This window comes from Acanthopagrus latus, chromosome 8 (genome assembly GCF_904848185.1).
Source record: "Acanthopagrus latus isolate v.2019 chromosome 8, fAcaLat1.1, whole genome shotgun sequence".
NCBI classification, from domain to species: domain Eukaryota; kingdom Metazoa; phylum Chordata; class Actinopteri; order Spariformes; family Sparidae; genus Acanthopagrus; species Acanthopagrus latus.
The window spans coordinates 28,454,546-28,482,115 of NC_051046.1; the positions used below are offsets into that span (position 1 = coordinate 28,454,546).

Genomic DNA, 27,570 nt, shown 5'->3' on the forward strand with positions numbered 1-27,570 from the left:
CTGGACCAGCGCCCCTGACGTCGGTCCGTGATGTCCTCATACAGTGAGTTTCTGACACAGACTCTCTTTTGTTTTTCTTTTGTTTAAAGGTCCTATACCTGTTTTATTATAATATAGACAACAGGATACAAGGACTTGATTATATATTTTGTGGCTTGAGTAGGCCAATTGTCATTGGAAAATTAAAGTAAGAAATATTGTTGGCCATCTCAACCTAGATCTGAATGTTTCTTTTCTTTATATTGGAGAAATATCAGTATTAAACGTTGTTATGTGTCTGGCTGTCAGTCATACGACGTCTAGGCCTGGCTATCATGGATTGGAGATGGACTTTTCTTTTCATCTTATTGATACTAAATGTAATCTGCTTTATTGTGGGTTGGTTTGTGTGTTTTATGTTGTGTATAATGTTGTTTTTTTGTTTGTTTATTCCCCCTCCCCTTTCCCTGCCACAGTACAGCCCTCTGCAAAATACTCTTATTTTAAAAAACCTAATCATGTTTAACGTCATCAAGGATAATTAAAGTTATCACATGGAATATAAATTTACAGCCTTAGATGTGATCTCGGACAAAGAGGGACGATGGGTGATAGTCTCAGGTGAACTGCAGAATAATAAAATAACTTTAGTTAATCTATATTCCCTGAATGTGGCACAAGCCAATTTTGTTTCTTTATTAAATATACCGATAACACGGTTCCAGAACACACCATTATTGGTGGGTGGTGATTGTAATTTAGCAAATGGTGCTTTAGTAGACCATTCTGGTCACCCTTTACCAGCAGATAAATCTCTCTCAAGAGCCTTCAACGAGCTACTATAAACACAATCATTAACTGATGTATGGTGTTTTATTAACAGTCAATCAAGAGAGTACACTCTTAGAAATAAAAGTGCAAAGTAGAACCATATAGGGTTCTTCGCCTTGTCCTCATAGGAAAACACTTTTTGGCTCCAGGTAGAACCTTTTTTAAAGGTTCCACCTGAAATCCTTTTGGAGAGTTCTACCTAGAACCCTTTGGTTTTCCAGGGGTTTCATCTAGAACCCACACAGGGAGTTCCACTAAGAACCCTTTCACATTTCAAGGGTTTTATCTAGAACCCACACAAGGAGTTCCACTAAGAACCCTTTTGTATTTCAAGGGTTTCATCTAGAACCCACACAGGGAGTTCCACTAAGAACCCTTTCACATTTCAAGGGTTTTATCTAGAACCCACACAAGGAGTTCCACTAAGAACCCTTTTGTATTTCAAGGGTTTCATCTAGAACCCACACAGGTTGTTCCACTAAGAACCCTTTCATGTTTCAAGGGTTTCATCTAGACATCACACAGGGGCTTCTAAAAACATCCCTTCTTAAAGGTTTCACCAATAACCGCCTTGTCTTCCGAGGGTTCCATAAAGAACCATACAATATTCTACATATCAGTTTAGTTCATATTATATTGTGGTCATTTATCATGTTGACATTGACACTGACAAAAATTTCTGTCAGGTTGGGGTTTTAAAGGGGAAAACTATGGAAGGGGAGGTGGACCCAAATGCAGTTACACACGGGAGGCAAGGAGAAAGGGAACAAACAAAAGGTGAGCTTTTATTAAAAAGCTGATTACAAAAGCCAAAAGCAGACAAAACAGGGCAAAAGGCAAAGTAGCAAAACAAAACCAGTAAGCCAGACAAAGTACAAATCAAAAATCAAAGTTCAACTCAAACATGGAAAATTCAAAACCAAAACATACCAGACAGGAGCATGGACAAACAAAGACAAACAGAAAACAATGACCGGACCAGGAGTGAGGGGAACACAGAGACTAAATACACAGACACTGAGTACAAGATGAGGAACAGGTGGGGAGAGAGAGGAGGGAGGAAGCCAGGTGTGATAATGAGGGGGAGGAGCACAGAGGAACAGACCAGGAGGGAACAAGACAACAGACAGAGGGAGCCAGAGGGGAGAACACAGGAAAGACTTAAAGGACACATGAGGGCATGGAAAAATCAGAACATGAGACACAAGACATGGAAAAACAAAACATAGGACACAACAGGACATAGATATAAAGACATTAATCAAAACCCAAAAACCAAAAACCAGAACCAGGACAAACACAAACAGGAGTCATGACAATTTCAATGAGAAAAACATTTATTTAAAGATAGTCCAACAGAACAGGAGAGGCTGTGTAGGTCCCAGGGGACAACAGGTGAAAAGTCAGCATAGGTCCAGTGGAATCAGCAACATGACCGGCCAGACACATCATGCTGTCCTCAGTAGGTGAATTTGTGTAGTCTCCAGCAATGGTGACATGGCAGAAAGGGGAGACAAAAAAAGAGATTTAGTTCCACCAATCCAAGGTGCACTTACTGCATTTACTGTGCCTTATTGTAAGCTATCTACAAACAATAAAATAATGCATGGTCCAATGAAAGGAATCAGAGTACATACTGTACATACTAAGTGTGACAGTGGAACAGAATCATGAGAAAGTGAGGGAACCCCACAAAGTTTTCACATTGATTTAAATAATGCTGAAATACTTTTCAGTGTTATTAACAAGTACTCAAAATGTTACATATTGTAACAATAATGGAAATCTAGAGACACCAGTATGCCAACATCAAAATGTCCAAAATATGTATTAAATAAGGGACATTTTTATCAATATGTACTAACATAAAAGGGCAGCAGCAGGAATTTGACCATTAACAAGGACATACAGCATGAAATCCCATGCTGCAACTCATCTACTCACTACTCCCACTCACACTTCCCACACAGTTGTATAGTCTCTTCACTGAAATGGGTACAACGCTGTGGTCCATGATCCCCAACACAAATCTTTCAATGACAATAAGAGTGTTTATCAGTTCTTTTGGGTACTGGACAGCAAAAACAAAATAGAGTGACATTAATGCACTCATAGCATATATGTCCATGCTGCTGTCCTCAGTCAAAACCTGTATACCATCCAGGTATAGGGTTATCCTCTGTGCCTGCAAAGGGTTCCCCTCTTGTGTGTTATGAAGCATGATTGCTGGAGAAGGCACGTTTGGCTCCTATGCAGATACATATCAGTAAATAAAAAGCTGCTGTGAAAACAAACAATGTTGCCATAATATGGATAATGTGTATAGAAAGGATGAGTCCTCTCTGAAAATGGAAGGCAGCAGTAAAATTGCTGCATCCCTAATAAAAATTATTCTGTAATATTTTTTGTTTTCAGATATACAGATTGTGGCTCCTATGGATACACTTATAGGCCTAGATACCTTGTCTTACTGAATCATCCAGGCAGTCATTGATTGCCCTCTGGCAGCAGTCCTGTAGGTCACACATGGATGCTCTTTGAACAATCTTTGTTGCCATTCAATCCAGCTCTGTGACCATTCTGCAATCAGCGTCTGCAAGGAATTGCTCCTTCATTAAAATTAAATATGGTCAATTCAGTGCTTGAAGATACCAACTATTTTAGGAAGCTTCAGTGCAGGAAACTTTTCGGTGATTTCCTCAGCTTAGGCAGTTGCCATGAAGGTCTTGCGGTATGCACGGGTTCGTCTCATTCTCTCCTTTAAAGATTTCACCTCTGGGTGTACCTTAAGCATTTCTGAAGACATCATTGAGATGAGCTTCAATGCTCCTTTCATCCTCTCTACATTCTTCACCCTGCTGAGCCTATATGCATTCAAGAAAAATGACACAAGCATTATGGTAAGAGGTAACCATTAAGATGAGATGTACATGATAGTTTTAAAAAAGTTATATAATATGGAAGAATCATGCTCTCTTTAACCTTCGTCTTGTGTTATCGTTCTGCTACCACTATGGTGTTAGGGTCAGTTTGGACCCATGTTTTAAATCAGCTGTAAAACACACTAAAAACAATTATCTATTAACCCATTTGTATCTCATCTCTTGGTTATGTTGTTCCTTATCCATTCAAATGGTTGATTTTGCACTGACATATATTTTCAGTCTGAGAACATGATTTCATTCCTTTTCAGTGACACATCTCCTTCTCATGCTGATTTATTCTCCTCATTCTCTCATTTTGCACTTGCACTAAGATGTCTGCTGCTTTCTTTCAAAATGTGTGCTTGAACTCAAAAATCACATGCCTGTGCTCACATTTCTTCTTCTTGCACATCCCCGCGCTCAGATCTACAGTGCATGCTCTCAGGGTGAGCTACCTGCTCCGACTCACAGCTCTCCCTCCCTGTGCTACTGTGTTTCGCCAGCCAATAGGGAGACAGCTAGAGTATGGCCCAATCAAATGACCGATGCCTCCTTGGGCGCTCCGGGGAGGGCCTGTTTGTAAAACTGCTCCTCTCTTAATATGCCAATTTGCTCCTCTCTTAACATGCTGATTTGCCATATTAGCCAGCTATTTGAATCGTGACCTATTTAAAATGCCAGTATATTTATGTACAATTAAATAATCCGAAAAGGAGTTACCATAGTTCAGACTTTTTTTTTCATGTGATATTAGTGCAATATATTATATACCGAATAAACACATGAATAGCTATAGCTATTATGACTAGCTTTCATAATAGTTGAGTGGTGTAATACTTAGTCTGTACAAGCATTTTACACAATGGGATGGCGGTTCGCACCCTCGTCCCTGCTGTGTGTTAAATTATGATTTTTAATTTAAATTGATAAATTACTGTTACAGTAATAGAATCCATGTAGCCTACCCAATGGATTCTCTTATTGAAATGTTTAAAAAGAGATAATGGTAAATGGGCTTAAAAAGCTACAAGAGCTCCAGAGACCAAGCTCAAGCCCAGTCTCCCTGCTCCTCTTACCTGCACATTGGTGTGTGCTCAACATGGATGTATTAGATCCATGGTGCTCACCAGCCCGCCCATCTCTCCAAAGACGAGCTGGACGGCTACCGCAACGTTGCTACCAACATCGTTACTGGTTCTGGCAGCGGCCCAGCACAGCCCGTGTGTAGCATGGATGTAGATCCATGGTGTGTACATGAGAGAGGAGCAGTGAGGTTGGGCTTGTGCACGTCTCCAGAGCTCAGCTCACCAGTATGACTTCTTAGACCCCAAACAATTCAAAACCTCAAATTCATCAGTGTATAACTGTATCTGCAACACTGAAAAAAGGGTGATTCCCAAAAACGGATCCGTCATGAAAGTCGCCTAGAATGCCTCCTGTAGGCACCCTAACATCCTCTAAAACATGATTCCTAACGTCACTTCTGGTAAGAATGGTTTGCAGAACTTTCTGGACAGGAATATATTGGAAGGATTCCTTCTTCCCATGTGAATCGTGTCCAAGCAGATACTCAATTGGCTCTACAAGGCCAAAGTCATTGATGCAGCACTGATAGAACTTACATTCACTATTAATGTCCTAAAAACGTGTCAAATATTTTGTCCTCCAAAAGGATATTGAGGTTTTGTTCAACTTCTGCCTTTTCCTCCAGACAGATTTTTAGCAGTTCTTGATATTGCTCAGTGAATTTATGAAAAAGCTCCCCAACATCTTTAGCAACAGTTGTTTTTATCACTTGAGGTAATGTGGTAAACTTCCTGAAGCTTGACCATAAAAAAGGTGAGATCTCTATTTAAGTGTGTTTTCACTTCTGCTAGTTTCTCTAAAAAAAGAGGGAGAAGTCTCTATGTGGGGCTCTTCTTCAAAATGATCTTCAAGGTTTCTCTGAACTTCAGAGCTTTCCTCTTGGATTGTAGTTCTGTGCTTCCAGTTCATGTGTTTTCGAAGGGATGATATTTTTGTATAAGTACTGGGGCATCCATTTTGGCTGCATTCAACAACAAAGTCAGGTTCACTTTGATGATATAGTTCTAGATGTTTCAGGTATCCCTAATGTGTTCTGGTTTTAAGTGGACACCGTTGGCAATTATAATTCATTATATCCCACCAGAAAATGTGTGTGCAGTACTCGGCAAAACCCTCTTTTTCAAGCCAATGACACACTTGTGTAAGTCATTTCTACAAGAAAACAAACAAGCAAACGAACAAAACATAACAAGAAACAAATGCTTAGTCCACCTTTCACCATAAAAGTCCTCAGCTAGGGTCAAGCATGCTGAAATAAGATATTATATTCAGCTCCCCTTGATTCTCTGAAGTTTCTTCTGTTCGCTCTCTCTCCTGTTCTTTGTTCTGTTCTGTTCACAGTAATCACTATTGATATGTCACACCTGGTTTGTAGAGGGGGAAGACCAGACCATATGGGGCAACCAGCTCTTAACTCACACATGACAGCCACCATGGGGCCAGCTCCCAGGCACCAAACCTCACCCTTTCCCCGGGGTGATCAAGGTTCAATTCCCGGCATCAACGAACCCTGATGTGGTAGCCCGAAAGTCAGCATTACAATGTGATTTTTGCATCAGTTAAGGCTTGGCCTCTGACATCAAAGACCTTCCTCTATCAACTTATGTGCAGCTTCACAACTAGACTTAGCCAGTCAGCAGGGTACATCCATGTAGCCATGGGATGAGGCCGATCATGGAAAAGTATTACAGCAGCCATGGGATGAGGCCAGTCATGGAAAAGTATGAGGAGACAAATACATGAGTAAAATTGTCGGTAAAATAAGCGTTTAATATTTTTCAAATTGTCTGTCACTAATCCACACATCACCTCAGTAGGCATTAACATGGCCACTCTGCATCAACCAGGCCTTGAACTCACAACTTCAAATTGTATCCCTAGATCACCTGACTTGTAACAAACTCTCAAAAGCCTGTGTCCAGTGAGTCATATAGCTCACCTAGATGCCCCAGAAAGAGGGCTTATATCCTTGCTGCAGGGACCCTGGGTTCAATTACCCCCGCTAGTACTTTGCTGTGTGTCATTTCTGTCATGACTCCTGTTTGTGTTATAGTTTTTCCCTTTTTTACCCTGACCTGACAATTTCCTCCTGAAGAAGGGAGTAGTGTAACTAAATTTTTTAAAAATAAACACAATTATAGCTGCTGTGTAGCGATGGGTTGGGTCCAGGCTATTTTTGGCAAATTTAGGCAATTTTGAGCAACAATTAGGAGAACAGGAAGGCAAGACAGTTGACGTTATAATGTTCATTTTGCACCAGTTGAGGCTGAAATCCACAACCTCTGAAACCAAAGACCATTGTCTATCATGCTGAGCTAAATGGCAAGTGGCAATTCAACAGTGGCTTCACAAATTGAGTAAGCCATTCACTGCTGTGCAGGCAGATTTAAAACCACTGTAAAATAAATCAGTTATCAAGACAAAAATCTGAAAATACACATATTGCATCTAGACAGCATGGAAATGTTGTTAATTTGTTTTTTTTTAATTGACTTGATTCATAAGTGAATAACTGATGTCTGAATCTATCATGACTCTAAGACTTTATACATTTGCTTCACAAAGACCATCCGGTATTTTGATGTGTTGTCATCATCACTTTTGTCAGGTTTTGAACCCACCTTCATTGGCACCAAGAGCCAGCTTCTAACTCACTGAGCTAATTCTCAAATGGACTTAAGGCATCACAAGCCAGGCAGCAGTTGTCAAGGCAGATTTCAAAAATGGTCCTCCATCTCCTTGGAGTTGAGTAAATCTGGCATGGGGTCGGACATTTCTGTCAAGTGTGGTGAGTTTTCAACCATGGGAAGTATGATCTCGGAAGAAGAAGAAGAAGAAGAAGAAGAAGAAGAAGAAGAAGAAGAAGAAGAAGAAGAAGAAGAAAGAAGGAGAAGAATTCCTGCAATAGTGTCATGGCAGCTTGGCTGCCCGGACCCTAAAGATTGCAGGTTTCATTTATAACACTGGTGCTTTCATCCTCCAAATGCACAACTGCATTTCCACACACAAATTTTGAGACTGCCATTGCCAAGGTATGATATCTGTCAACATGGGAATTGAACCTATGACCTAAAAGCAGAAGTCACATATTGTACAGACAGAGCTAAACAGACACATGATCAGCTCACTCTGTCTGACCACAGACATGAAGGAGCTGTCAACCTGGCTGTGTCAGTGAGTGTGGCGAGTCAGAGGAGTCCCTGATCGGCACGTTCTGCTGGATAGTTCAGTGATGGTACAGACTTTAGATTTGGAGGGTGGGGGTTAAAATCCCAGTTACAGCTAACCTTTGCCTGGGTCAACAAGATTTGCTGATGAAGATCTTGCTTTCTTATAATTAATGGTTGTGAAAATAAATTGGTAACAGAATATGTCACTTATAGGTCTGCCATTATTTGTACGGCTGATCAGAAGGTGTAAGGTAATAGACTAGCATGGTGGACCTGATGACTCAATGCAGCTAGCTGGTTAGCTTAGTCATTACTACCAGTGACTTTAAACTGGGTGGCAGGTGTTCAAAACCCAAGATGGGCAATCATGTTATAGTTTGATCAACAGGATCTGGAGAAGAAGAGCTTGCTTTAAAAAAAACAAACTTATAAACAAAAAAATGAATATGAAAAGTATTTGTATCAGTAGTCACAAGGAACTGTAATTTGCACCATTACTGGTAAGTGTTATCAGGAAGTATGTCCCTGGTGACACAGGATCTTATATGCTTCAACAATCCCTGAAGAACTCTTTCGTCCAAAAACGGTTCTCTGGATCAAAATAGTTCTTACTGGAACCCTTAGTGTTACCAAGAACCCTTTTAAAACCCTTTATTCAGGAAAGGGGTTTTAAAGGGTTCTCTGGATCAAAATGGTTCTTACTGGAACCATTGGTATTACCAAGAACCCCTGAAAAACCCTTTCTTTGCTAAAGAGTTTTTCAGAAGCAAATGGTTCCAGGTAGAACCTCAGCCCTTGCAGAAGAACCCTTTTGGAACCCTTATTTCTAAGAGTGTACACATTTTATTCAAGGGCACATAACTCTTACTCCAGAATTGATTATCTTTTGCTGTCAAATAATTTATTGGATTCTGTTGTTGATTCCACTATTCACAGTATTGTCATATCGGATCATGCCCCAGTTTCATTAAATTTTTATCCATCTCCTAAATCTAAACCAAAATCTAAAAGATGGAGCTTTAATAATTCCATGTTAAAAGATGACAATTTTTGTTAATACAACAGAATACAAAAGAATTCATTGAATTAAATATAACCCCTGACATTCCCATTCAGGCAGTCTGGGAGGCCTGTAAGGTAACATGTAGGGGATGGATTATTAATTTTTCATCATATAAAAAGAAAGAGAAGTTAAAAAACAAAGAGAAATTACTATCCAGACTTAAAGAGCTTGAGTTGAAGCACATTGCAAATCCGAGTGACAATACTCTGAAACAAGCAATGCTTTGAGCAAGGGCAGAGATACAAGCATTACTGAAAGAGGAGTCTGCTTTTACACTATACAAACTGAGAAAGAAATTCTATGAAAATGGTGAGAAGGTAGGAAAATGCTTTCATACCAATTAAAAAAACTTGAACAAAAGCACTCAGTCTCCGCTCTAAGAAATGACAGTGGTGAGATTTTAAGGGACCATAATATTATCAATGACACGTTTAAAACATTTTTCTCATCACTGTACAAAGCTGAATGTAAAGTAACACAGCAAGAGCTGGATCTTTACTTTGCAAATCTACCCTTGCCAAAATTAGATGAACAGCAAAAACAATCTCTTGATGCCCCAATTTCAGAGGCTGAAATTTTGAATAATATTAAATGTTTGTCAAAATGGTAAGGCACCTGGAGGAGATGGTTACACCACTGATCTTTTGTAATGTTTTTCAAAAGATATCACACCACTGTTAGTGACTTTATATGATGACATTATACAGAAGCAATTTATGCCACAATCAATGCGGACAGCTATAATATCACTCTTGCCAAAGCCTGGGAAAGACCACTTAGATGTAAACATCTACAGACCTTTAAGCTTACTTAACATACACTTAACATACATTGTTTGCAAAGATATTAGCAAAAAGATTAGAAAAAACTGTGTCCACTTTAATCCACCTGGATCAAGTTGTTTTTATCCCAGGGCGATTATTATCCAACACTATGAGGAGACTCATGCAAATCATGCAAGTTGCCAGCTCCACATCCAGTGATGGCAGTATCACTGGATGTGGAGAAAGCATTTGACCGCATTGATTGGCAGTAGGATGGAAATAAATATTACAGGTGTTTCAGTTGGGGGTCATGATTTCAAACTTAATGTATGCAGATGACATTATAAAATAAATTGAGCAAAAGTGAACCCATATCCTTAAATCAGTCTACATACATTACAGATCTGGGACCCACTCCGTTTATATGGAAATGAGAGGGGATGAAATATTCGGGCATTAAGACTAGAACTCCTATCAGTAAAATTTTTGAATTAAATGCTCAAACTTTGGTAAATTCTATAAAGGAAGACCTTAAAAGGTGGTCTAACCTGCCTTTGTCCTTATGGGGCAGAGCAGAGGTGCTCAAGATGAACATTCTGCCATTATTTAATTTCTTCCATTCCTTTACATATATCTAAACCTTGGTTTGATAATATAAATAAACGGTTCTCCAATTTCTTGTGGAAAGGACAGAAGCCCAGAATGAATATGACAAAATAATCATTGCCAAGAGATAAGGGGGGCTTGGGAATCCCAGATGTGTATATGTATTATTTAGCATTTGATGCCAGATTCCCTTTAATGTGGGGATATCAACATAACAGAATCCAAGGTAGTTGGGAGTGGTTGGAAGAAGGTATTATAAGGGACAAGAACAAATTAATTTCATTGTCATCACTGTGGTACCATCCTGCTCTACCAAAAATAGACAATTGTATTATCAGCCTGTCATGTGATATTATTAAAAAGGTTCATAAAAAATTGGGAATAACAAAGACTGCCTTAGCATCATGTCCACTATGGCACAACGCAGCATTTGAAGCAGCAGGGAATCCATTGTAAGACCCTGCATGGCAGAATCACAACATTAATGTAATCTCACAAATTGTAGAAAATGGAGCGATTTTGTCTTTTGAGGAGCTCAGAAAGACGTATAGTTTAAATGCTAAGGCTTTCTTAAAATATGCACAATTAACATCAATACTGTCAAAATTCCCAAGACAATATTTGGAGTACAATGTTGAAATAGATAGTAAATTGAGACGTTCAGCATCACACAGAGGAACAGTCTCGGGTCTATATAAATTGTTAATATGCTCCTCCTCAAAACGCCCACACTCAGTTACAGTGGGAACAGGATTTTCCCATTAAATTCAACAGAGTGGGAAAGAATATGGAGGGACCCTGCAGCCATTTCCACATCGGTCAGATTCAGAGTCATACAAATGAAAATCCATCATAGAGCATATATCACACCAGCAAGAATGAAAAAAATAGACCCCAGCCCCTCTGACCTCTGTTGGCGTGGGTGTGGTCAAGTAGGAACTCTGATCCACATGTTGTGGCACTGTCCTCTACATATATCCTTCTGGGAGGATGTGGTCCACTCGGTGTCACTTATGCTGAAGACAGAACTCTCTCCTTGCCCTCTCATTTGTTTGTTGGGATACAGGGCTGCACAACTCAGGTCAAAGAGAGATAGGAAAATAGCAGGCCTAGGCTTTTTGGTTGCTAAAAGAATGATTTTGATGAATTGGAAGACATGTAAGACAAATTGTTTTTCAAAAGAAACATGGTTACTTGAATTGTTTGATCTTCTTGGAATGGAGCGGATGGCCAATTTGATGAATGATTCCGCGCATGATTTTGGAATAAACTGAGACCAAGTTCTGGGAATTATCACAGAGTTCCAAATTTGATATGGTGGAGGACTCTTGCTGTGCAGCCCTGTAAGTCACATTGTCACCTTGTTTCCATGTAAATTAACTTGAAAATGATTAAGAAATGAACATGTTATGAAATGAACAATTGAATTGCAATGGTACAGTACTGACCCCCCATTTGTGTTTTTAATTTGACTTTGTGTGTATGTATGTATATATGTATGTGTATGTTTGTATATATGTATGTAAGTATGTGTGTGTGTGCATATATATATAAATATTATTAGCATTTTTTTTAGCATGACTTGTATGGTTTGTCGTGCTTTGTTTCAATTCAGCGTTCCTTTGTATGCTAACAAAGAGGAGAGAGGAGACTCGGGATCTTCTCTCAGTGCAGCCATGTATTAAAAAGTTCTGATTCATCATTCGTTAGTCATCAGTCTAAACTTCTTCTGAGAATTAGAAACTCTCTATCACACAAAGGAGAATTTTCACTACACATTTGAGAGCACTGAAGGCTTTTATTATATTCACACTCAAACCAACATGCTGGTACTAAAAAGCTGATATGTAAAACTCATATTTATAATATTTTTTTCATTGAATTAACATCAGCTTCCATCATTTATATTTCCCTTTAGGTGTAACATTTAACCACACAAGGGCGCTCTGTGCATACTGACAGAGTATCTCCCATGTAATCAACATCATAGAGTAGAACATTGTTTTACACACAAACAGACCTATTCCAGCTCCCAATAATGCAGTAAGTCTGTGACCAGAGATACAGAGCAGCCTTGAGTTCTTTGTTACCATGTATAATTCTATCAGGTAAGGGACAAATAACACAAACAAGCAGCACAGGGCATTTTCTGTGTGTCACTGTGTCTCAGGTTGAGCTGCAGTGCCTTGAATAGTGTCTCTGATTCTTTGTGTGTCTGCCTGCAGCACTTCATTGTGAAGGTCAATCTTTAGAGCAGCTTGGTAGTCCTGTAACCCTGAGAAAACACGTCACATGTTGATCAGCTGACAGCACAGAGTAGGTACAAACATGTTCAAACATTCTACAGTGACTTATTGTTACTACACAATTATATCTTTAAACACAAGGCAAAAAGTGTTGATGTTTAGAATTCAATCATTGTGAGTGAATGTCATTAAAGTTCAAATATAACATTTAAAAGTGTATAGGACCAGTGTACCAAACCAGAGAGACTAACAGATGCTGTTCAAACCTTCTGCATAGAGCTGGAGCTGGCAAAAAGCAGATCCACGGCGAACATGGGCCCTGACTCTGGCAGCTGCATTGGCAGAAACTGGTGGAGTCAACAGATCAAGAGCCTACAGGGAAACATGATACTTATATCAGTTTTACAGAAAAGCTATGTAAGAGCTCAATATGGCTTTACAATTGGCTTAATTCACAACATGACGTGTACAGAACTCAGGCCAAAGGTGGAATACATTAGAAGCTAAATCAAAGTGCTGACATTATATTTAACATTATTATTATATTTAACTGTGAGTAATTGTCTGTGTACTTAGAGTAACCTCTGTTGTGTTAATTTAATAACACTATGTCCCAGCTCTGGCAGTCTGGAGCCCTCTGGAGCAGATATGCAGAACTTCTATTTTGGTGGCTGCTGGAGCACAATGGAGCAATTCAGCCAAAATACTTTAAAAAAAAAAGAGACACAAATCCAAGCACTTCTTCTAATCCTTCTGTTGGGAACATTTCATGGTGCTGTGTTTATAACACATGCCTATAACTGCGGTCGAACAAGATTATGTCTCACGACTCTAGGTGTCTGCTAGTGCTGTTGAGTGCCGGACTCAAAATGCAGCAGAAAATGTAAATACTTAAAGGAGAACTTTGGTCAATTTAAACATGCTCCTTCATTGCTCAAACTACCCTTGACTTGCCAGTAACGAAGACGCGAACCCATTTGGTCCAACCATTACAGGGCTCCGTGAATGGAGCTTTAGCAAAAAACAGTGTGTTTGTGCAAGTAGCCACATATGAGTTTGTTGACGTCCGTGACCTCCGGTAGCTAGACCAAACTAATCAATCTGTTGAGCGTGTGCTTAACAGGCTTAACATGCTATTGTAAGGCTCATGACTCATGACAGGCTGTAACATGGACACGTATGTTATGAACAGAAAAGCGAAAATGCTGGAATACGTTTCTGTCTCCGCCACTGAGGGAGTAAGCGCACGCTCGATGTATTGACTAGTTTGGTCTAGCTACCGGAAGACATGGATGTCAAAAAACCGGTGTATAGCTCCTTGCACAAACACACTGTTTTAACTACTTTTTTATTCATTTTGAGTCATACACACTACGGTGCTGTGTTTTAAGGTGTCTGCTGATGTTGCATAACGTTTGGTCGAGTGCGTGTTCATCGTGCAGGAAGAACTGCCCCTTTATGGAGGGTTAGGGTTTCTGTCATGATTGGATAAAAGTGGGCAGAGATACAAAAAAAAAATCTTCTCTATTCAACTGCATGACCAGAGCGAGAATAGACATGGGTTTACTGGACAAACACTTCCACTTCATAACAATTTTAAGTGCTGTATCGTAGACATCTGAATTTGCTTCAGTTTCTTTAAGATGTTTCACCTCTCAGTCAAGAGTCTACTTCAGCTCTAACTAACTGGCGGGGAGCTGAAGTCTTTTAAACTCTGTGTGAGAGACCCTTACAGAGTTGTTAAGGACATGTGTGAGCTCTAAGTTTCAGAGTCACTTGGGCCACTTGTGGGTCTTCATGAGGGTTGATTGGGCTAGGTGAGCCCAGGTGTGAATGTTTGTTGAGCTGTCTGGGAATTAAACTCAATACTCTGTAGGAGGTGCATGATATGTAGTGTTGTAGGCCACCTCCTCTGTACAAAGACAGTCGTTAAGGTTTGACACAGATGGATTTCTTTACTCCTCTTTCAAACCATCTGTCTTCTCTGGCCAAGATGTTTACATCGTTGTCCTTAAAGGAATATTCTTTCTCCTTCAGATGTAAATGGACAGCACAGTCTTGACCTGAGAAGTTAGCCCTCCTGTGTTGCGCCATTCATTTATGGAGCGGTTGTTTTGATTCCTCAATTTAAAAATCTCTGCAATCCTGGCTGCATTGAACAGCATTAGCTTCGGCCCTGAAAACAGGAAATCAGTCAATCCCTGGTTGCTGCCACTAAAGTTGTGTGTTGTGTGTTAACTGTTAAGACTTTATAGAGGCTGCAGTAGTTGAATTTTATTTTAGGAGCAACATTACAACAGTGTTGCAAACAGCAGTGTGAAGGCTTTGTGACTCTATTCTAAATTCTCTCTCCTTATACAAAATTTCCAGGTATTATTAACCAAGTTATGTGTTGCTGCTATTAGCAAGTTTCAAGACATCAGCAAGTGCAGTTTTAATGAAGAGTGCAACATGGAGTGGAGAGCACATGATATAAAACACAGAGACCGTACAGACCTGGGATGAATCTTCAATGGCCTTGTGAAGATTCCTTAACTTGAGATGACATGCAGCCCTGTTTGAATACAGAGCTGGGATCTTTCTGTTGAGCCTGATGGCCAGATTGTAGGCATTCACTGCACCCAGGTAGTCCCCAGTCACGAAGCATTTGCTATAGGAAAGAGTCACTTTAGTGTTCATGGTTCAGAAAAAACAAGTGTTGTTGAATAGTTCTGAGAGGAGACTTGACTTACTCTCCTTTGTCCTTTAACCAATCAGGATTCTTCTCACTTCCCTTAAGGTCCTTCAGCTCCTTAACATCTGCATTAACTGCACATCTGGCTTCAGCTTGTTTTTTGAGCCACTAGTTGGTTTAAAAATATAAAATGCAACATTAGTACTAATTCCACTCAGAAAGAATATGGTTGATAATATTACAATTAGACAAAGGCTACGTTCTAATAATTTTTTAAAAATTCAGAAATGTCTTCATTAGAACCATAAAAGACTCACGGCTGATGCATCAACAAAATCTGTGCTACAATTCATAATAGGTAATGTTAACATGGGACAGATGACAATGGCAAGTGATGAGTCCGGTGTGAATGAGCAGTGAAAGTGTTTTAGCAGCCTGTGGCCCCTCCATTCTGTGTGAAGCAGACCTGCCAGTGGCACTGAAATGCTGAAATGATGGCAGCTGATCAAATGATCTTCACTAATCAGAAATGCATGGAGAAGTGCATTTACAGGTGGCTCCATGAGAAGTACAGAGTAAGGACAGTAAAAATATCTAATCAATTACATAAACCCATTACATATAAATTGTCATTTTTGTTGCTAGGTGTCTCTCTATCCAAACAAAAGACTAATAGCATGGGATCATGGGAGTTGTCCTTAATGTTAAATAACCACCACTGCTTATGAAAATCTATGCATGTGTCTCAGGCTCAATTATTCACAGATGAGGTAATGTTTTGAAGTTTTGTTCACATTATATTTAGTCTTATTTGGTGACAGGCGACCAAATATACACACACTCACCTTGAACAAACTTGTTGATTTCTCTGCTTTGAACATTGTTTAAAACATTTTACAAAATGTAAGTACACAACTCAATAAAGTATATAACAGAAATCTAGTCGTTTTAAGACATTTTTATGCAGAAATGTTACATATTATATCGTCAAGCTTCACCAGCTCCATTCACACAGCTGAAGACAGCACGAAGAAAGTTATTGCAAGGGGCGACAACACATCCAATTTACCCAATCATCACCCTCAGCTGTTTTTGGCAAATGCAAGGTAAGCTAACCTTAAACTCGGATGCATGATGTACGTGTATGACGAGTTCTCTCTACCTAATTTGCTGTTGTCACTACTGTAAACTGAGCAGATAGTGGTATAATTGAACGAAGCTGATCCGTGATTTGGCACCTTATCTGAACCGCTTATTAATTGTAGATTTCACTTTTCAAGTCAACCTAATAATTCCCCAAATATTGATGCAGAGCTGCAGTGAGGAGAATTTGAGACAAACAGTGTCTACCTGTGTCTCAGACGCCATTTGACCAATCAGATTTACAGAGTCCACTGACAACAGACGAGCAGGCAGACAGAGACAGACTGGCAATATATATTAGTATTATCAGAAATTATTTGTAGAACAGACTATATATAAAAAATAATATAAAATGGTGAATATAATAAGTGTCTAGATAAAGATAAGAGCCAAAATAGAGTATTCATAATTAAATTAACAATATTCCTTTCTCACAAAAGTGATATGATCTAAATTGTGAGTTTTGTGATCTGTTGGCTGCACAATGAGAGTAATAATTAATAATCACATTTTCTATTCATTTTTTCCACAAAGAGGGTCTACTGGCCAATCGAATGCTGCCACCACTACATCTCATTCTACCTCTGTAACGCAGACATTAAAGGACACGTTTCAAAAAGCCAATGACCTATTTTGCACAGTTTTGATACATTCTTTTATACGTGTTTAATGTTGATTTTGCAGTATATTGTTAAAGTTTTGGATTTGTACTATTCTAATATATCATAAATCTATTGAAATATGAATATGATTAGGTGTCTATTGAACACAATGAAAGATATTTTAAGAAAAATGTTTTGCTGACACTCAGGAATGATCAACCTCACGCGTAAAGATGTATGTGGTCCTTTGTTCACCTGCAGTCAGGCTTGACTGAATCTGAATCACAAAACCAACAAAAGATAAAAATTGATGGTGATACACTTAAATCTAATCAGCAATCTCTCTTCACCCTGCTAAGACTCCTGCAATGTTGTGACATATCAAAACAGTCTGTTATATTGCACTTACTGAGAGAGACATCCACTGGGGCCACCCCAAATAATGAAATTAAAGGGGATGGGTGTAACGTTTTCACATACATTTTAGAGAAGGCCTCAAAAATAGATTGTGTGAGAAATTACATAGTCTTCCTGTTAGTGATCAAATGTGCTGTAAGGACAGGAGGAGGAAGGGACAATGTCACATTGCCTGAGGTGTCACAAGAGCCACAGGTGGGGACACATACCCCACATGGGAAGATACAGACGTTTAGATAAGATGACATTTGCTGTCCCATCTGTTACATCAAAGAGTCACTGTCCTGGGAAGACAGGATACACCCAAACATCAAAGAGTCATTATTATGTAAAGAAAATGTTTCATGACTGTTGTAAAGGAAGGTAACCTCTTCTCTCTGACTGTACTTAAGGGATATCAATTTAGAGTTTGGCAGAGAACACTTTTGCCTTCCCTCCTCACTGCGTGCATTAAACGAGATCTGATTCATACACTGAAGTGCAATTCTCTACCTCACAAAGGAGAATTTCCACAACAATTGCCAAAATCTATACAGCTTTGGGCATGTCCAAAACATATGAAAGAGTGTGGCCGGGACTTGTTTACATTGATCACAAGCTGGATCTAAATCTGGTTTGAACTTAGATAATCTCTCCTTGGACCAGTGAAGATGATGAACGATTCTGAACTATGTCGGCAAGCCATAGCGATACATCCGCTGTAAAACATTAGCGCAAGCTACTGCTAGCACAAGCGGTATCCTCTCCCTGAGAGGGGCGTGTAGCAGGCAAGGCAGGTGTTGACAGATGGAACTCATTAGCATTTAAAGGTGCAGGCACAGCCTGCTCTCAGTAGAGTTCAGTAGAGCGACTTTTAGACAGCTGAAATTCAGGAACACGGATGGGCTTGGGCAATGCATTTCAAATACAGTGTTGTTGGACCTGTGTGAAATTGATGAAAAACAGTATAATATGGGACCTTTAAGCTTCAATCACACTACATGTGATTACTGGTCGTGTAAACACATTTTTCCGTCTGTTAAAACAGAAAAAACTGTATTTTTTCTCAAAATGTTATTACTCAGCATACACAGAACAGTTTGATCAAGCATCAAAGAGAGAAATCTTTTTGCTGTACACTAATTCTAGACTGGTGTCTTTCATCCTCTTGGGATGATTGCCTGAAGTTAATGTTGATCTATTTAGAGTCCAAAAATGTAAAGGAGACTGTGCTGCAAGTTTCCAAACAAATATGTTGATGCATGTTGCTCACCTCTTCTTCCTCTGGCACTCTTGATTCCCTGAGGGCTGTTGAAAAAACTCGTGGGGTAAATGTGACTTTAATGTTCGCAGCAAGTCTTGGAGCAGGCAGGTCTGCTTGATCTTTCTTGCTCTTTGCTTCACTGTTGGCTGTTTGATCTAAATGCAGGAATATATGTATTAAAATACCAAAACATACTAATATAGAAAGTTATGTGATCACCCAGTTAATTACTTACCCAGTATGACCTTTCCACAACCTGAACATCCATTGTCATGTTTCTCTGTCATGACTTTCACTTTGTTTTGACTATCTATCTGACTCTGATGTTTCATTTGGGCTTCTGACTTCTGTCTCAGTTGCCATGTTGCTAGGTCTGATGTGGTTTTCTCTCGCTCAGTCTCCTTCATTTTCTGGATACTGTCTCTCTCCTCCTTTTCGAGCTGGGATCAAATAAAAGACAAAGAGTGTATATAAGTCCTAAAGTCCTATATAGCTAGAAGTCTTCTAGATTTTACAGCAGATTTCTGACAGTAATTTTGGACACTTGGTGATGAGATTTCTGAGTAGATTGTGGAGTCACTGAGTAAGTTACCTTCATCATTGTCTCCAGTGCATATTTTTTCTCTGCATGCTGTTTCTCTGCCTTGAATATAGACGCCAGAGAAAGTTTTTCCTGGTATTTCGACACAGCCTTTTCTCTGATCTTCTTCTGTTTTATTTTATCATCTGAAACACATTGATTTATGATTGTATATGAATTGAATGTAAAGGTATGACATGCTTTTAATCAAGTGAACCAGGCATTTGAAATGATTAGCTCAAGGTTAGCTGATCTTTATCGTTATCTATATTAGAGCCTAATGTAGGGCCTGTAGACCAGTTGCAACTAGACACCTTCAATTACACAGTCCATGAGTGATTTTAAGTTTTTTTTTGACACACTGGCTGGAACATTTGTTTAAACTGGACGGCTGCTGGCAATTCCTCATTATACCTCTTCTAATATGCCTTTGGATTGTGCAGCTGGAATGGATTAGTGAGAGGACTACATATAGGGTAGTTGCTCTTACTTGTAGTTATCATCAGATGCTCCCATATTTTGTTGGTCCTCTTTGACAAACTGATTACTGCTACTCCATTTCCAACCTTTGCTGTGCTTCTGACGTCATCAACAGGTTCGAACAGAAAGGCTTCAAATAGGTGCGGTGAGAAATGCACCTGTACAGAAGAGAATGTGGAAAACATTTATGGGTACTCCATGAAGAGAAACACCAGCCCCCGTCTAAATAACGTTTAGTTTAACTTAGTTTCTATCATAATGGCACTTTAGACTTCACAATATAGCTACACTGCAGGCTACACAGTTACATTGTAGGCTACAAAATATAATTACACTGTAACCTCACAATATAGACATTGTAGGCTACACAATACAGCTACACTGTAGGCTACACTATACACTATAGGCTACACAATACAGCTACACTGTAGTCTACACAATACAGCTACACTGTAGGCTACACTATACACTATAGGCTATACAATACAGCTACACTGTAGGCTACACTATACACTATAGGCTACACAATACAGCTACACTGTAGACTACACGATAGAGATACACTGTAGGCTACACAATACAGCTACACTATAGGCTACACAATACAGCTACACTGTAGGCTACACTATACACTATAGGCTACACAATACAGCTACACTGTAGTCTACACAATACAGCTACACTGTAACCTACACAATACAGCTACACTGCAGACTACACGATACAGATACACTGTAGGCTACACAAAACAGCTACACTGTAGGCTACACTATACACTATAGGCTACACAATACAGCTACACTGTAGTCTACTCAATACAGCTACACTGTAACCTACACAATACAGCTACACTGTAGACTACCCGATACAGATACACTGTAGGCTACACAATACACTGTAGACCACAAAAACAGCCACACTGTAGGTTACACAATACAGCTACACTGTAACCTACACAATATACACTGTAGACTACACACTACAGCTACACTGTAACCTACACAATGCAGCTACATTGTAAGCTACACAATACAGCAACACTGTAGGCTGTGGCTGAAGTGTTGTGTTCTTTAGCAAAACGTGTTGAAAAACTCTATCCTGTTGTTCGTGCATTTCTAACGTTACATGTAGATCTGTAGCATGGTGATTTACCTTAAGGTATTCGTCTGTAGACAGAATGTCTACTTTCTCAGCTTTGCATCCTTTTAAAGGCACGCTTATGTAAACCGCCGAGTCTGTCTGTGTCCATGAGTAGTCTGTCACTAGCAATGGCATTTTTGACACGCTAACCTCCCTCAGCGTCAGCCTCCTGTTTGCAACTGTGCCAGCAGCTTCTTCAAAGTTCAGGCTTCCCACCTGCACTTTACTGATGGATGTATCGATGAAGTCAGTTAAAAGCGAATATCTGCGTCAAAAGGAGAAGAACTGGCAACGACAAGTTTCCGCATAGCGTCTCGTTGCTATGGTGACCGGACATCGATCACGGTGCCTTCACGTTTTTCGGAGAAATCGCAATTTCGAACCATTGTAATCATTTTCAAGAAATTATACACTAAACTTAAAGTAGACATACTGCATATGCCACTGCGGAAAACGTAAGACACACAGGTTTGCACAGCCGCTTCACACCGAGGTGACATTTTTTTTATATTCGACATTCGCTTGTTTTTTCTGTTTCTAACCTTAAAAGCGTCGTGAAAACTGCACCAGTTTCATCTAGGTTGGTCATATTGTGTACAGATAAGTAAGACAAACATTTCTATGGTCTCATCAACTCAACGACCTCGTGGTGGTTGTGGCGAAAAGTGAAAGGAACATTGAGACCATTGTAAAATTGACAAAAATAAATAAATAAATAAACAAACAATACAATACAATAAATAAATAAATACATAAATAAATAACAACACACAAATACTCTAAGTTTGTAAGCTAACTATAGGTCTTTCCTAACCACTATCTCCCAGAAAAACGTTTAAAAATATCCCAGAACGAAGAAGTGTACTCAGTCAACATTAGTAAATATGTCTTGATTTTATTTTGAAATAGCTCTCAGGAATTCCAGCCTACTAACACAGACATACTTCTCATCAGTTTTTAAGGTCAGTACTGATCTTTCACAACTATTATCGCCCAGAAAATCATGTAAAAATATTGAAGAAACAAATAGTATACAGTGAACATTATTTAGGAATATTTCTCAGTTTTATTTTGAAATAGCTCAAAGGAATTTGAGCAGGAACACTGTTATCTCGTGATAACAGCTTATTATCTCATTATCTCGATATAACAAAGGTTGTTTTGTCGTGATAACACATTAATTTATTTTGTTATCTCCACATAACAAAGATTTTTTTGTCGTGATAAGAAATTAGTTTATTTTGTTATCTCCATACAAGAAAGATTGTTTTCTCATGATAATGAATTAATTGGCTGTGAATGCAGAACACATTCTTTATTTTACTTATCAAATCTTCCAGGTCTGAGAGTTTGGCCCTTAAATCCTTCAACAATGGATTTACTCCATTCAAACACAGATTATTCATCTCAATTGGGAATTGACCATTTCTTTTTTTTCTAATTGATATCATTCATATTTTCAGGAATATTTGACGTTTTTCATCAATTTTTTCCCATTCAAGCAGATTACGGAATCTTCAAAAATCCTCAATTTTCACACTTTTTCAAGCACATTCAAAGCTCATCTAGTCATTCATACTTCCAGATAGAAACTCCATTCAAACTGTGAAACGTTCACAAAGATTAGGACTTTCTCCCCCAAATTCAGCTTTTTCGCAGCATTCATACTTTTTGCACAGTCACACTTGAAACATTGGTAACTTTTCAGCCACTTTGAGATTTTTGCATTGGTGTGTATTGGGTGGAATGCTTGACAGCCAGAGTGAAGAGGAGCTGCAAAAAAAAATCAGAAAATCTCGCCTTCAACTTGGCCTCATTTCCACAATTTACACTCTAGCAGAAAATAAAAACACCAGCTTGTAGGCACACTTGTGCTCATGCTTACAGTGGCTCTCTGGAGACAATTGGACTTGGCTTGGTGGGCATTTTACTGACCGGAACACCGACCAACTGCGGTATTGAGTCCCATTAAACTGAGAGGAAAAATATCTAGAGGCAGACAAACGCATCCACTTTTCTAAACTGCTCAACAAGACACATTTCTGACCACAGGCACACAAAAACATCACAGAATGCTCAAAAGACTCTCATAGTATCGACCATATCATTATTTTAGTGATAGCGGTTACTGTTTTGTAGAGAGAAATATGATAATGTTAGGTGAGCCTCAGCTGAAATCACTATTAACTTCCCTACTTGTCACATACTGACATTTGGTCATATCCCCCTGGCGTCGACCTCGATTGTCAACGTAGAGGGTCAGCTGGTAGATTTGAACACAAATCCCTCATCGGCGGATTTTGACACAAAGGGGTTAGCCAACGTGCGGCTTGCCTGCGCTGGAAGTTTCAGTTTCAGGCCCTGCATTTTGTGTTACAGATGTTTATCTTGACTTGTATATATATTTTTTATTAAGCTCCTGGGTATGTGGAATCGTATAACAAATAAATAAATATTTAACAAAAAGACGCATTTTCAATCAACTACTTTAACAGTGATACATCATTGTATGCGACACTCCTTAGGATCAGTGCAAGCAAATTACGCTGTAAAGTTGTTGCCAGTTGTAGGATAGAGACACCATAAAACAACCTCATTTTGCACCAAATGCAATTTGCTATATAAGGTGCTGCACATAGTTAGCTAAGAGTTAGCCAGGAGAACGCGCTATTTTTTTTCTAGAATGATGAACTGAATGCAATTTAGTTGTTTGTCACTGAACTAGCTCAGATTATGTGAGGTTCAAATCTGAATAAAAAATGCTGCATTCAAGTTAACCCTGGCAAATTCATGTCACAACGCCATAAACTGCCAGACTTCAATTAAATTATTTACAAGTTCATAAACATCCATGGGCACGAAAGATACTATATTATAGGGCTAGGTCAAGGATATTGTTATAGCTTTAATAAAATGAACTGAACGTGAACTAGTTAAACATTTAAATGCTGTATTAAAAACCTGAACTTTTCATTTTTAATCTGTGTGAACTGAATTTTTAACCATTTCATGTGAAGTATGGACTTACACAACACAAAATATTTACTTTGTTATTTGGTGATGTATTCTATATTATATTGATTTGTTTTGCTCTCTCTCAACAGATTCCTTAATCCCTCTCACTTGCAACTACCAATTAGCAGCATTTTATAACAAATAAAGGCACTTTTAAGAGCCACGTTTGTCTAGTATCTTGTCAGTCTGTCTCTACTATTGTATTGTTCTCTCTCTTCCTATCTCTCAGTCTCTCTCTCTCTCTCTCTCTCTCTCTCTCTCTCTCTCTCTCTCTCTCTCTCGGCCTTCCACCAGCCATTCATCAAACAGCAAGCAAAGTGTTAGGTGGATTAAGAGGGACAGTGAGGGAAACATTATTTATGCCAGGTCCAGCTCTTCCCGCAGGTCAAGCAGGTCAGATTTGTTTTACAATCATTTTAATTAAAATATAGACTTTATCTCCAAATCTAGTTAATCTTGGAATGGTATACAACATGATCACAAGTCTTGGGTCTAAATTAGAACATATGTGAGGTTATCATTACATACCTGTGCCTAGCATCAAGGACATTGAGACGCTAAAAAATTGTGTGGCTGCAGCAGGTCCCAGTCCCAGCCAGAGTCGGAAGACTGATGATCAGTTCATGGCTCCTGAAACCAGTGGGGAAGGGGAAACCAGCGACTTTCTCTCAGTTACTGCTGGTATGTTCTTTATTTTGATGGCACTGATGCAAAACAGTATGTTCATTGATTACGATAGGAATGTACATTTCATATTTTTGTGTTTGAGCAAGAGATGGCAGCTATTACACATTTCAAAATGATCATTATTCAATGCCATTATCTTTTGTTGTTATAAGTCATTGGTTTTCAATATTGTGCATTGTCTTAACAGAGTTTTTCCTTCAAGAGCTTGAGCGCTCACTGGGTAAGGACCTGTATGTGGCTGAAACATCACCTCAAGCCTCCGGTGTTTGGTCAACTCGAAAGACTCTGATCTCTGGGTGGTGGGCAAAAGAGAGACCCAGGCTTGTCAACACCGTGGTGGGCAAACAGTATGTGGCAACTCGAGTCTGTCAACAGTGTCAAGACCATCCAGAAGTTATCCGCTGTTGTGACTGCCGACCACACCCTTTTCTCTGTGGCCAGTGTGACGTCAGCGTCCATCAGGATCGAGTGTTCCACAACAAGGAAGCAATGATACATGGTTTCTTCCAACCATTGCCTCTGACAACCTGTGTTGTGGAAAGGGTTCTTACCCAGAGTGGTAAGTTGTAGTTTTTGAGAGTCCCCTTCTCAGACTATTTTTTTTTCCAGTTATCATCTGGAAAACTAAATACTGATTTCTGATCATTCGATGAAGCCATGAAGTTAATTTCTCATACATGTTTTTTTTTTCTAAGAGTGTGTTATACCTTTGGAGATGCCAGCAAAAATATGCAGTTGTCATCCAGTGTCATCGCAGGAAATTCCATAGTTGTGGTTACAATGAATGGTAAGAAGAACTTCAGGGGTGGTGATGGGGTCACTTAATCCTGTATAAGTGGCTGCAGAATGTCACCCACAGTTATTTCCAGATCACGTCTCATGTCAACTATCCCTCTCACTTTCTGTCACTCCTCAATGCCCTAAATGAATGAAAAGGGTAAGCCAAGCTTTTACAGGTTGGATGGTATTTTGCCACACCCAGAGGAGCCTAATTCTTCATGGCATTAATTCAGCACAGTCCTTGAAGCATTCCTTAGACAAGAGCTTTGGGTCATATTAACATGACGGCATCATGCAGATGCAGATAGTTTGTATGAGTTATGTTTGTTGCAAAATGGATTTTTAACGCCTGTAACATCAATTATTGGTGTTAGCACCTGTTCCTATTCTCTGGGATTTTATAGCTTTGTATTCTCTTCTTAGCTTATTTTATAATTTACATAATAATTAAAATTACATGTGATCATTTTAATTGTTGTATTTTTCTGTGTCACTTTGGACAAAAGCACCTGCTAAATTCCATAAACATAAGCACATACCAGCTTGGCCATGCATTAACTTTTGATATTTGCCCTGTCATCCATTATCCCTTACATACATATTTATTTCTTTTTCCAGGGCGATATGATCTCAAATTGCCTGAGATTCGATGCGAAGCATGTGAAGCCTCATAAAGTCCTGGACTGGATGACATAATATCCAATGACTACTGGCCTGCCACCTCTCACTTTTCAGCAGTATATGCATTGGACATCCTTTTTACTTTTGAAGAGAGGAAGATGGCAGCTATACTTTACTTTACTATATTTACCTATAAAACAAAGAGGACATTGTTTTCTGGACGGTTTCTGGACGGCAACACATTCTGGCCTTTAATTCAGCTCAGTGTAAATTTAACCTGCTCATCCTTGTGTGAGTTAGGGAATGCAGACAATACCGGGCTCACAGCTCCAAGGGACCTTGGGGTCAACATTCAGCTGTATGTGAGTCAAAGGTGAGCAGGAGACAAGGCCACTGTAGGGACTAAAACAGAGCCTGACTCCTGTATCAGATGGAGGAAGACATCTAAACACATACATCTCCAGAAAAGGATAGAGGGGTCATTTAGGTAATTTTGGAGTATAAGACCTAGGGACTGACAGTAACTGATTTAGCCATTTATGGGAGATGAGCAGAGAGATAGGCCAACTCCATTTTCATCTGCCTGACCTCTCATCCCTCTCTCTCATGGGATTTCCTTAGGTAACAAAACTTAAACCAATACATATTTTCACTTTTAAAGATTACTCTTACATTTTTGTCAAACACAAATATACACTTATTACAGAGAAAAAGAAAACGAAACAAATAACAAAAATAAATAAAATGAGTGCTTTTTATTCCACTAATTATTTTTAAATCTTTTTAGCAGGGTTACACCTATAATAGCAAATTTGCTAGCTAACACTCATTCAAAATGTCTTACTAGGTTAGATAGCTTACTATTCAAGCTAACGTTTTTGTGTAATACTTTGAATAAGTTGATTCTCAGTGTACAGTATATATATTATTCTGGGTCACTTTTTTGCATCAAACCAATGTTTTTGACAACAATGTTTGATAGCAAATGTTAAATAACTAACGTTAATTACAAACACGGTGACGTTTGCTAGCAATATGATTTTGCATTAATTAATTAATTTAGTTATCTCATTAAGATAGACCTATATAAGATATAATCATAGGACAAGGGATATGTTTTTCATCTCAGGTCCATCTCTATCCACTGCTCCCACTGTGCACACTGTCCTCTCTGCAGCCTCAGCTGTATCTGGTAAGTTAACAACAAAACAGCCTTTAATTGCTCAGTGCACTGCAGAACATACTGAGATGAATATTTTTCTAATATAAGATATAATCATATGATAAGGGACATGATTTTAGACAAATCCATATTATTTCAAAACCTCTCAAACTATTTTTAGTTGTTCCACTGTTTGTTTTCTTATTACAAGCTATAGCTGTACTTTTTTATTTAGAAAATAAGCTGCATCATTTCCAAGTGTAATATGACTATAACATGGCAAGCTTTTGTTTTTGCTGTTTTTCATCTTAGGTCCATCCTCTGTGCCCACTGTGCCTTCTGTGTCTTCTGCAACTT

General features: G+C 38.9%; 1 protein-coding gene and 1 long non-coding RNA gene across 2 annotated transcripts; both read right to left on the reverse strand.

Moving 5' to 3' along the window:
- Nucleotides 1-2,129: 2,129 nt before the first annotated feature.
- Nucleotides 2,130-3,676, reverse strand: LOC119024793. Its single transcript, XR_005076601.1, has 3 exons — nt 3,596-3,676; nt 3,272-3,403; nt 2,130-2,291 (listed from the first exon to the last, which is right to left on the reverse strand). It is a non-coding gene; the product is annotated as an uncharacterized LOC119024793 (long non-coding RNA).
- Nucleotides 3,677-12,185: 8,509 nt separating this feature from the next.
- dnaaf4 (dynein axonemal assembly factor 4) lies at nt 12,186-21,277 on the reverse strand. The gene is made up of 9 exons (XM_037107905.1): nt 20,961-21,277; nt 19,819-19,966; nt 19,341-19,474; nt 18,984-19,188; nt 18,758-18,903; nt 15,402-15,511; nt 15,166-15,319; nt 12,936-13,041; nt 12,186-12,698 (listed from the first exon to the last, which is right to left on the reverse strand). The coding sequence occupies exons 1-9, from the start codon at nt 21,081-21,083 to the stop codon at nt 12,580-12,582; spliced, it is 1,245 nt and encodes a 414-aa protein (XP_036963800.1). The 5' UTR covers nt 21,084-21,277; the 3' UTR covers nt 12,186-12,579.
- Between the last annotated feature and the right edge of the window lie 6,293 nt (nt 21,278-27,570).

What these genes read in the sequence shown, in the direction of transcription:
- dnaaf4 (XM_037107905.1), bottom strand. Translation starts at nt 21,083, where the DNA reads ATGCCATTGCTAGTGACAGACTACTCATGGACACAGACAGACTCGGCG. An exon ending in CTACAGACGAATACCTTAAG is followed by an intron (nt 19,967 to 20,960) that starts GTAAATCACCAT and finishes TCTTCTGTACAG; the next exon opens with GTGCATTTCTCACCGCACCT. An exon ending in TTGTGGAAAGGTCATACTGG is followed by an intron (nt 18,904 to 18,983) that starts GTAAGTAATTAA and finishes TCCTGCATTTAG; the next exon opens with ATCAAACAGCCAACAGTGAA.